Source organism: Anomaloglossus baeobatrachus, chromosome 6, assembly GCF_048569485.1.
Source record: "Anomaloglossus baeobatrachus isolate aAnoBae1 chromosome 6, aAnoBae1.hap1, whole genome shotgun sequence".
In the NCBI taxonomy this organism is placed as follows: domain Eukaryota; kingdom Metazoa; phylum Chordata; class Amphibia; order Anura; family Aromobatidae; genus Anomaloglossus; species Anomaloglossus baeobatrachus.
In genome coordinates, this window is record NC_134358.1 from 88,100,278 (window position 1) to 88,112,325 (window position 12,048).

Here is a 12,048-nt window from a genome sequence, read left to right on the forward strand (position 1 = left end):
AATGAAGTAACTTTGTAAATATTCTTTGCTGATACAGACTACAAACACGCCCTGTGTAGTCTGATCCTTCAGTCATATGTCACTTTAGTCTGTATTTGTTTGTAAGTACTGTATGTGAAATTTCTGTAAAAATGAATTAAATTACATTAACCCAAAAAAACATACATTTACCTAGTACTTAAAGGGAAGCTGTCACCACTTTTTTGGCTTATAAGCTGTGGCCAGCACCACAGTGGCTCTTATATACAGCATTCTAATATGCTGTATATAAGAGCCCAGGCCGCTGTGAGAACATAAAAAACACTTTATAATACTTACCTAACGGTCGCGCGGTTGGCCATATGGGCATCTCCATTCTCTGGTGCCGGCGCGGCCTCTTTTGGCCATCTTCATCCTCTTTCTGAAACCTGTGTGCATGACGCGTCTACGTCATACTCACTCGCCGGTCCTGCGCAGGCACACTACAATACTTTGATCTGCCCTGCTCAGGGCAGCTCAAAGTGCGCCTGCTAAGGACCTGAATGCCGATGAGTGTGGATGACGTCAGACGCGTCATGCATCGCGGCTTCAGAAGATGGCCGAAAGAGGCGGCGCCGGCACCGAACAACGGAGACGCCCATTAGGCCCACCGCACGACGGTCAGTAAGTATTATAAAGTGTTTTTTATGTTCTCACAGCGGCCTGCCTCTTATATACTGCATATTAGAATGCTGCATATAAGAGCCCAGTGGTGGCCGCAGCTTATAGGTCAAAAAAGTGGTGACAGGTTCCCTTTAAAGGAAACCTTAAGGGTATGTAAATATGGAGCCTTTTTTTGGATGTTTTAGAGCAGAAACTAAGTGAAAACTGTGCAAAACCTCTCTAAGGCTCTGTTCAGATGTTGCTTATTTGTCTGCAGGCAAAACCTCTTGGCAGTAACGAATCTGCTTACAAAAAATAGGTTTTACTGTACTTTTGCTGCTTTTTTTGGTGCATTTTTGCATGTTTATTTTTGGTGCAGATTATGTGTGTCATTTGGCTACAGTACATGTTTAATAAGAAAATGTTTTAGCCACCCAAAATGCATAGTTGCGTTTTTACAACATTTTTGCGTTTCCTCATTGCTTTCTATAATGAAAAAACACTGATAGTATTCACATGCTGCAGTTTTCAAGAACAAAGCGGTTTTCCAATTCAATCGGGAAACAAAAAGCAATTATGTGCATGAGATTTCTGAAATCTCATATCTTTTGCTGGTACTGTAAAAAGCAGCTTTTAATTTGCATAGAAAAATTCTGCAAAATCGCAACATCTGAACATAGCCTAAATCCTCCTTTGAATCTTTTTCATTTAGTTTATGCTTTTAAAACTCAACAAAAAGAGTTTGTTTGCACAGAGCTTAACAATAGAAGTCCCAGAAATGTCGAGCTCCCCCCTGAAGTCCCGAAAGAGAGTCAAATGACCCTTAGTCCAAACTGAATAGATAGGTAGAAATGTTAAATGAACCCTCTCTGGGACTTCTAGTGTTAAAGGGGTTTCCACTACTTGTACAACCCCTTCTCATTCCCCTTGTTCGATTAATTTAATAAGCCTATACTCACCTCCGATGCGGCCATGGTTCCTGCAACGTCTAAAGCCGCGTTTCCAGGGCCCATATGACATTTTTATGACACATGAGCCCTGCGATTAATCAACGCCGGCTTCCTTCACCCTGCTTTCGGACATTTGAGCAGCACGTCAGCGCTACGCTCACGTTCTGCTCAAATGTTCTAAGGCATGGAGACAAATGACGGTCGCTGATTAGTCGCGGGGCTCGTGTGTCATGATGTCACATGGGCCCCGGAAATGCGGCTTTAGACATCGCTGGAACTGCAGCTGCATTGGAAGTGAGTATAGGCTTATTTAGTCTTACTAGGGCGAACAAGGGGAATGAGTAGGGGTTGTCCAAGTAGTGGACAACCCTTTTAAAATAAACTTCATGTTTGCAGTCAAACTCATGACTACTTTGTTGAAATGCAACAGTACTAACCACTGAGACTACATGCATGTGTCAAAATGATGGGGAGGAGGAAGGTATAAAAAATTAATTTAGTATCGTAACAATTGTTCTTGTCTCTTTCATTTAGGAGGTGTTCCTGGTTGCTGTGGCCATCTTGGTACTTCTACTGGCTTTCTATGCCCTGTTTTATTATAACTTAGCTCCAACCATGGAAGTGGGAGAAGACTCGGCAGACTAGTCTGTGCCAGCTGCCTCGATGCTGGGATTTTGCATTGGAGAACTCAGAGCATTTAAGCATACATTCTATGCTATATCCGTCAAAGATGTTACATTCCATTTCTAGCATAATGATAATGAGGAACAATATACAAAGTCTTAAGGCACTCATAATTAAACATTCCCGATCTGAATCGTTATCCGACATATGAATTGTTGATTATGTATTAAACACAGACATCTCTTTTGGGAAAAACAAATTTTAATTTTTTTTTTTTTTTTTTACAAGTTTCAATTTTTACTGGATGTGTGCCTAATACGTTGATTTGTAAATTTCATTTTGATTAGCAATATCATGATACTGATGAAGGCAAACATTTTAAATCTGGGTATTTTGATAAAAGTGAATCTTTCTTTATAAATGATGCAATTTTTGTATTCAACACATTAAACATATTGTAATCTTCATTTGTATGCCATGTTTGTGTTGTTTGTGGTGCAACATTTCTGGAACATCTGTGCCAAGGGATATGACTTGCTGGCTGATGTGATTTCATACACACTTCTAGAATGTAAAATGATATCTCTGTAAGCGAATTATTTTTTTATTAATACAAGGACAGGATGCATTGCATGTTTAGTTTTATTCTTATTTTCCTTTTATTATAAAAGATATACAGTATCTATAATAACCAAAATATCAATGCAAAAAAGATGATAAACATCGAGTTTTTTGCTCGTAGAAACCAGAAAACATCTTTATGGAAGAATACAGTACAATAGTTCCAAGTTCACCATTTACGAATAAATCACAACATAAGAAAAAAAAACTTGCAAATTTGTCGAACACAAGGCCTCAAAATTACATTGTCAGAAGGAAGACCAGGCAGCAAAGAAAAATACTAAAAGAAACAAAAGAACATGATGCAAAGTAGGTTAAAAAAAATCTGAAATTGGTTGAAAACTAGTCATCCGACTGCACGCATATCCTTATACGTCAGGGAGAAAGATGGATGGTAAGACCACATCTGCGTAACTTTCAGTAAAGTTGTGGCCCAGTTACAAACCCATATTTAAGAGCTTTTTAACATTCTGTTTCAGAAGGTTCAACAGAGTTAAGGCTGCTTTACACGTGTCGTTTTCTCGTGCGATCGCATTTGCGATTGCACCCGCCCCAATCGTTTGTGCGGCACGGGCAATTTCTTGCCCGTGTCGCACAATGTTGTAACCCCCCGTCACACGCACTTACCTTCCAAACGACTGTGGGCGGCGAACATCCACTTCCTGAAAGGGGAGGGACGTTCGGCGTCACAGCGACGTCACACCGCGGCCGGCCAATAGAAGCGGAGGGGCGGAGATGAGCGGGACGTAAACATCCCGCCCACCTCCTTCCTTCAGCATTGTTGGCGGGACGCAGGTGAGCTGTAGTTCATTGTTCCCAGGGTGTCACACGGAGCGATGTGTGCTGCCCCGGGTACGATGAACAACCGGACGTTCAATTTTTAGAAAATGAGCGACGTGTCAACGATGAATGAGAAGGTGAGTATTTCTGCTCGTTCATAGCTGTCACACGCTACGATATCACTAACGATGCCGGATGGGCGTCACTAACGATGTGACCCCGCCGACATCTCGTTAGATATATCGTAGCGTGTAAAGCCCGCTTCAGTTAAAGTGACTCTGTCAACAGGTTTTTGCTATGTAATCTGAAGACTGCAAGTTGCAGATGTTAGCACACAGATTTCAATAATGCCTCTCTTATCACACTGTGTGCTGTTTACCTTTAATGTTTGTTTTAGCTTTAGGAGATACCGTATTTTTCGCTTTATAAGACGCACCTGATTATAAGACGTCCCCCCAAATTTGGTGAAGGAAAAAAGAAAAAAAAATTGAGTGTTAAGTGGGGTCCGTCTCATAATGCCAGTGTCCGTCTAACAAATCATATAGGGTATATGTCCCTCATAGCCCCCATCCTAAAATTAGCCCTCTTAATCTGGATATGGCCCCATTATATTGAATATAGCCCCCTTGTGCTGGCACACATCCCCCAGTGATGGCACATATCCCCCATTGCTTGCACATGTCCCTCATTGCTGGCACATGTCTCCTATTGATGGCACACGTCCCCTATTGCTGGCACACATCCCCTACAACTGGCAAAGGTCTCCTATAGATGGCACACGTCTCCTACAGCTGACACAGGTCTCCTATGGATGTCACACGTCCCCATGTGCTGCCAATGGCACCCTATGGATGGCACATGTCCCCCTGTGCTGCTCATGGCCCCCTATAGATGGCACACATCCCCCTGTGCTGCACATGGCCCCTATAGATGGCACATGTCCCCCTGTGCTGCACATGGAACCCCATGGATGGCACACGTCCCCCTGTGCTGCCCATGTCCCCCTATAGATGGCACACGTCCCCCAGTGCTGCCCATGGCCCCCTATGGATGGCACACATCCTCCTGTGTATGATATGGCCCCCATGCTGCTGCCCATAGTAAAATAAAAAACTCTTTACTTATCTTCTCCAGCGCAGTCCTTCCTCGTGTTTCCCTTCGTGCTGCTGAGCTCCTGCACTTCCTGGTTCTTGGTGCCGGTCATGTGATCGGCACAGCAGAGTGACATCATCTCTGCGTGCCTGATCACAGCGGCAGCAGGGAGACACCGGAGATCAGCGCTGGAGAAGGTAAGTTAAGAGGTTTTTTTTTTACTATGGGCAGCAGCATGGGGGCCATATCTAACACGGGGGGGGGGCATGTGCCATCCAAGCGGGGGGGCGCAGGCACATATAATATGCGCCGCTCCCCCAGTCCATCACCGTGGTGCGGTTTCAGCACCACGGTGATGGACAGCGGCAGTGCATATTAAATGAGCGGGAGCAGGCGATCTCTCGCTGCCTCCTGCAGCCTTCACCGGCCTCCAGCACCGCTCCAGAGCTGCCCCCACCTCCCCTGGGCCCTGCAGTATAGGACGCACCCCCTACTTTCCCCTAAAATTTGGGGGAACAAAAGTGCGCCTTATAAAGCGAAAAATACGGTAATAATTTTAGGACTAAGGCTATTTTCTCACAGGGCTTTTTTGGTAAGCTTTTTCCTGACCAAAACCTGATCTTGTAGCAGGAAATCTCATTTGAGTCATCTGCTTTTTTGGTGCATTTTTAGTAGTGCTTTTGGTGCGTTTTTTCTACAAAAGAGTTTGTATCAATGAAAAAACGCTGCAAAGAATTGACATGCTCATTCTTTGAAATCTGCAGCAAAAACGCAGGTATTTGACGAAACAGTCAGGAAAAAAAAATCTGCAGGTGTGTGTGTTCATGAGATTTCAGAAATAAAAAAGCAGCTTTTTATTAGCATGGATTTGCACAAAACCAAGGCAAATCTGCAGAGAAAAAACACAGCAAAAACTTACCAAAAAAGCCCTGTGTGAACATCCCCTAAGTCAGTTAGAGATTAGCTAGTGGAGCACGCCCCCTGCTGTGATTAGCAGTTCACGGTCTAAAGATTTTGTAAATAGAGAGCTTGTTGTGGGGGGGAAGCCTTCTGAGCTCTGCTGTATTGCTAAGTCTAAAACCTCTCATTGCGTCAGAGCCGAGGATGACCAGCCAGTTCGCAGTGAGAAGCAGATGGGCCAAAGAGGTGAGTGTGAAAATAAAGATTTTTATTTTTTACATATTACAGTATTTTTTTTACATATTACAGTAAGTAACCTTTCTGTGAACTGAATTCTGAGAAAATAACGCTCAAACACATGAATTCTAATTTTGCCTGTTGTGCTCATCTCTAGTGTTTCCTCAAGCATGTATTGGAATCAAGAACAATGGGCAAGCATAACAATCTGAATTGAAATTTTAACAAAGGCCCAATTGTGATGTAAATTTGGGGTCAGAATTTAACAAGTCACGGGGTTGCCATTATGCATCGGTTCAATGGATAAAGCAAATCAGGAAAAAAGGCTTAATCCCACGCTGTCATTTAGAATGAAGAGGAGATCCAATGAAAATTAATAACATGATTATATTAATCTATGCGTTTCGGAGTCTTTGCTCCTTCTTCAGGAAGAAAATCACTGATGTACATCAACAGTCTGATACAAAGGTGATCTATTTATACAGGATGCTACTTTGAAAAAAGGCATCCTGCTATATAAATAGATCACCTTTGTATTTGACTGTTAATGTACATTAGTGATTTTCTTCCTGAAGAAGGAGCAAAGACTCTGAAACGCATAGAATAATAAAATCACGTTACTGATTTCCATCAGATCGCCTCTTAATTCTACATGGCAGCGCAGGATTAACCTCTTTTCCTCCTTTGCTTTATCCATTGACCACAGACAGGGTCTGCAGCAGCGTGTGCATATATCATGCCCTTAGAGTTGTTGTAACTTGCAGTGTCGAGTTCTGGTGTATAATGCAGAATCAGTAGCTGAGTTTGCATCATACCTGGCAGAAGCTGGCTTGTTGTTGACACCTCACCAATCAGAAACTCACTAGTGTTAACCCCTAAAATGAGGCTTCCAGTCTTTGAAAAAATAAATATTAAATATATATATATATATATATAATTTAAATATAATTTAAATTTATATATAAATAATATATATATATATATATATATATATATATATATATATATATATATATATATTAAAAATATTAAATATATTTGATCAAGCTCCTCAACTCAATTCCCCAGAATGGCAGTTTTTCCATCACTGCAGCTCTGCCAAAACGCAATAAGAATCGATTATAACGTCGTATCTATCCCAAATTGGTATCAATAAAAAAGTCATCATGCCATGAAATAAACAAGCCAAGCTATGGGTCTCAGAAAATGGGAACACACAACCAATTATTTTTTATTTATTTGTTGTTTTATTTTTTTCAAATTTCTGAAAATGTTTTCACTTTATAAAAAAGCTTTACAAGGTTGATCTCACCATAATTGTAATGATCTGTAGAATCCTATTGCCATGTCATTTTCACAGCACAATGAACTCCGTATAATAAAACCCCCAAAATATTGGCAGAATTGTGTTTTTTTCTTCGATTTCACCAATCGTAGAATTTGATTCGTGTTTTCCGGTACATTCCATTCCATTAATAGGGTCATTCAAAACTAAAACTCATCTTGCAAAAAGCAAGAACTCATTGCACTTTGTTGAAAAAAGTTATGACTCTTGGAAGAAGGGAAGGAAAAAACCAAGAGCACAAAAATTGAAAATTGACTGGTCACGAAGGTCTCATAATTTACCATGCTGGCTTCCTGCAATCACCACTAACGGGAGCATAGGGGATGACTGCATTCTGCTAATAGATTGTACTCAATATAATATAGTAGGCCGTTAGAGTCTAGGTTTCTAAATACTTTATTCTCTAGAGATAAACATAGTTTAGGATGAGACTAGTATTGTTCTCTTATTAACCTTTTCATAGCAGTAATTTTTCACTTTTGTGCATCCTTTCTTTTGCTACCTTTCATTTTTTTATTTATCCATTAATATAGCCGTATGGATGTTTGCTTTTTGCAAGAGTTGTAGTTGTGAATGAAATCATATTGAATTCACTTTATCCTATAATGTGCTGAAAATGGGTGTAAATGGTGTAAAAATCACAATTTAGTGCAAGGTTTTAGGATCTTCATTGTGCAATAAAATTAGCATATTTTCCCGCGTATAAGACGACTGGACATATAAGATGACCCCCAACTTTTCCAGTTAAAATATAAAGTTTGGGATATACTGTATGTAATAGAGTATGAGCCAACCCGAGTAATGAACCATTGTTTAGTAATGTCCCCTGCAGTAATGAGCCCATTGTTTGGTAATGTGCCCATCCTTGTCCCCCCCCTCCCCTTGTAGTAATGAGCCCATTGTTTAGTAATGTCTTCTTTCTGGTCCCATTTTTGTCCCCTATTAGGCCGTTGTTTACACACAATAAACATTCTCACTTCTCCATTCCCTTGGTGACCTCAGCTGCTTCTTGTAGACCGCAAGGTACATAGACCCCTCCATAATAGCGTCCGGTTCATGGGGATGCTGTCTGCCATCATGGCTTTACTGCAGTTCAATGCCTTGCTGTGCTGTAAAGCATGCAACTGCAGTAAAGCGCTGACAGCAGCAGCCCCATGTATGGGATTCGATCATGGAAGAGTGCTTCTTGCGGACCACAGGCCCATAGACCCCTCCATGATGACGTCCTATATACGGGGCCACCGCCGCTGCTGTCAGCGCTTTACTGCAGTTGAATGCTTTACAGCACTGCAAAGCATTCAACTGCAGTAAAGCCATGACGGCAGCGGCGGTTGCCCTGTGTACAAGACGCTATCACGGAGAGGTCTATGCACCTGCAGTCTGCCAGAAGAAGCTGAAGGCACCACGGGAACGGAGGACAGGTGAGAATAATGTTTATTGTATGTAAGAAGGGGATCGGTAGGAGGACATTACTAAACAATGGGCTCATGCAGCACCGTACACCGCCATATAACAAAACACCCGACGTATAAGACGACCCCCAACTTTTGAGAAGATTTTCAGGGGTTAAAAAGTTGTCTTATACACCAGAAAATACGGTGCCTATAAACATGATTCTTCAGGTCAGATACCAAACTTGCATAGGTTTTTTTCTTTGTAGTTTAAAAAAAATTCTAAACTTTTCATAGAATTTTTTTTTTCTGATTTGGGAAAAAAATCTTTATGAAGTCTTGATTTCTGTATGACAAGCTAAAAGTTTACATACAGTGGCAACCAAAAGTTTTATTTCAGCCTGGTTGTTGTGATGCCATTTTCCTGGTGATTTTAGTAAACCGGAAGCAAATGGTTGTCAGCTCTAAGGATGGAAATTGCCATTGTTTTATCTCTTTGTGTTAGTTTTCTACATTTGCTGGGCCAAATATTTTGCATATTTTGTCAAGGGTAGTCTCATTTTACATAATTTTTGTTTTTTGTTTGTACATTTTTTGGATAAAACATGGCAAAGAGCCAAATTTATTACCAGATGTCAGGAAACGTTTTATCCTGAGAGTGAAGTCAGGCAAAAGCCAAAAATTCGTAACTATAGAATTCGACTATTCTCAGAGTCAAGTGTCATGTATAATAAAGAAAGAAAAAGAAGGTTATGGAACAGCTGACAAACCTAGAAATGGATGACCACTGAAAACATCCTCCAAAGTTCATCACGTTATTAAGAAAAAGTCTTTATCTGGTGTCCATAAAAGTTGTGTATGGATTTCACACAAAATGAAAGGAGAATATGGGGTCAAAGTGAGTCACCAAACTGTGGTGCAAATAGCAGTAGGGTTGAATACTCAAGTTCCAGTCAAGAAGCCTTTCATCTCTGCAAAGAACCAAAAGGTCCGAATTGAGTTTGCCAAAGAACACAGCCAATGGAAAGAGACAGATTGGTCTAAGGTGTTGTGGTTGGATGAATCCAATTTTAATCTTTTTGGTAGTGATGGCAGCACTATATATACCGCCCAACTACAAAATGCAATGCTATTGGGCTCCAAACATCTATAGTGAAACGTGGTGGCAATGTCATAGTTTGGGGTTGCTTTTCTGCATCTGCCGTAGGCCCTCTGCATAGAATTGATGGAAATATGCTACCATGTTCAAGGATATAACGGAGAATGTAAGGCTGCCACATGGTAAAACCATAGAAGGCAGGGGCTGGCAATTCTAGTAAGACAATGATCTCTTGAACTCACATCCAATTTAGTAAAAAATTGGTTAGCAAATTAAAATGTTCACCTGTTTCAATGGCCGATGATCCGATCCCATGATTTACACCCCATAGAGCACCTTTGGAATGAGTTAGGGCGATGCCTGTACCCATAGCAATAAAGATGAATTGTTTGAAGATTTGCAAATGGAATGGAGCAAGATCCCTCAAGATGTCTTGAATTAGCCTAGTCTCTTCAATGCCCCGTCAGTGTGGTGCAGTAATTAAAGCAAGAGGTTATGCTACAAAATACTAAGTTATGGCAATGTAATCAATGAGTTACTCTATATATTGTGATCATTAAATAGTATGTGCAAAACTTTTGGGAGTCAGTTTTCTTTAATTAAATGACCAGACCTATATTCAGAAGCATTTTGGTTACAATTAAGATCTTATATGATGACAACTTCACACACTTTCAATTAATCTCCAGGAAGATGGCATCACAACACCCAGACAGAAGTAATCACAAAAAAAATATGCAAAACTTTTGGTCACCACTGTATAATATTTTGGGTTCTTATGACATGCTTTTGTAGTACTTTTGGGGGAGATGCAATTGCTGAAAAATGGAAATTCTGGTTTTCTTTTGCTTGTTTTTTTTTTTTTTTTAACAGTTTTACCTTATGGGTTCATTAATGTTATGTTTTCACAGAATTTACAATGTGGCAATGCAAAATGTTTTTTTTTTTTCTTTCTTCCTTATTTTTGAATTCGGAACAGGGAGGTAATTCAAACCTTTTATATTTTTCATAATATTTTTTAAAATATTTTTCTTCGTTTTTACTTTTTAATTCACCTGAGGGGAATTACATTTGCTATCACAATATTGCAGTATATCAAAGAAATTATGATCTGGTATGAAGCCCAGCCCATGACTAGGCTTGATGGCAGTACAAAACTGGCAGCGTTGGGACCTTCAGTAGATCAGGTTGCAGGAAGACAGGCCAGCGTCAGTGGAAGGGTTGTATGACACAATCCTCCATTTGGATGCCAATGTTAAAGATTGACAGTGGCATTTAAAAGCTTAAACAGCAGTGAAGAGAGCTATCATTCACCGCTTCTATTAGAGTCTCAGGTAGGTATGAACAAATCATTTGAAATATAAAAAGTACAGTGCTTACAAGAAAATGAATAAACGAGAAAATAAGGTGATGCACAAGCAGAACGGTTATAATTATTAAAAAGGAGAAATAACAGAAATACCCAAATGTTTTCATCTAAAGTTTTCGTTTCCTGGAGGGTATGGAAGGTTTATGGATTACACTCAGTTTAGCTGACCCATAACATCTCAACACCTTTCCATTGGTTAACCCATCTTTTTATATGCCTGGTCTTGGGATCAAATCCCCCATATAGCGTGTAATGCATATAGAAATCTGATGTGTTTTAACTTTACCATGGGCTATAAGGAGACAATATTAAAAGCATTGCATATTAAATATTTTGTTTTTTTTAAACCCCCCTCACCTATAGTAAATAGGAGATGTCTAGTTTGGTAAAAAGGACCAGCTTTCCAACCTTTGACGCTCCTGCTCACCAGGCCGAGCTGCCAGGTACAATACTCTCGGCAGAATCCCCCTACGTTCCTCTAGCCTCACAGATGTTATGGCTAAAGATGAGAGAGCACAAAATTGCTTGAGTGCTCGGTGCTCGAATCGAGCATGTCAGACGCTTGGAAATACTCAACTTGAGCACTGAGCATAATAGAGGTAAATTGGTGACTCGAACATATTTTTCCAAAAGAAATGGGCTTTAACCTGCCCTCACACTATCCGTAGCCACCACAGTCCCCAGCATCTGTGTGCAACAGCAGATATCACCCAGCAACCTTCATTCCATCTTCCCCATCTCCACAGTCCCCATCATCCCTGCAGCTGTCATCGCCCAGCAACTTCCGTTCCATGTGCACCATCCAAAGGGTCTCACCCAGCCAAAGTAACTGTGCGGTTAGTTCTGCTTAAGTCCCTCTTCTGGAAAAGAGAGAGATTTATTTTCCGTAAAGGGAAGTTGAGGGGAGTTAACCGTACAGTTACTTTGGTCTTGATGAACATTTGAATGGTGCACATGGAAAGGAAGTTGCCGGGCAATGCCAGCTGCATGCAGATGATGGGGACTGTGGTGGCCAGGAA

At 40.7% G+C, this 12,048-nt stretch overlaps 1 protein-coding gene across 1 annotated transcript in view; it reads left to right on the forward strand.

Moving 5' to 3' along the window:
- Window positions 1-2,662, forward strand: part of TRIQK (triple QxxK/R motif containing) — a 157,446-nt gene extending 154,784 nt beyond the window's left edge. Inside the window, exon 5 of the mRNA XM_075316259.1 lies at window positions 2,106-2,662. Within this exon, the coding sequence (XP_075172374.1) occupies window positions 2,106-2,216 (111 nt within the window). The 3' untranslated portion in view covers window positions 2,217-2,662. The remainder of the gene's footprint in view (window positions 1-2,105) is intronic.
- The last annotated feature ends 9,386 nt before the right edge of the window (window positions 2,663-12,048 follow it).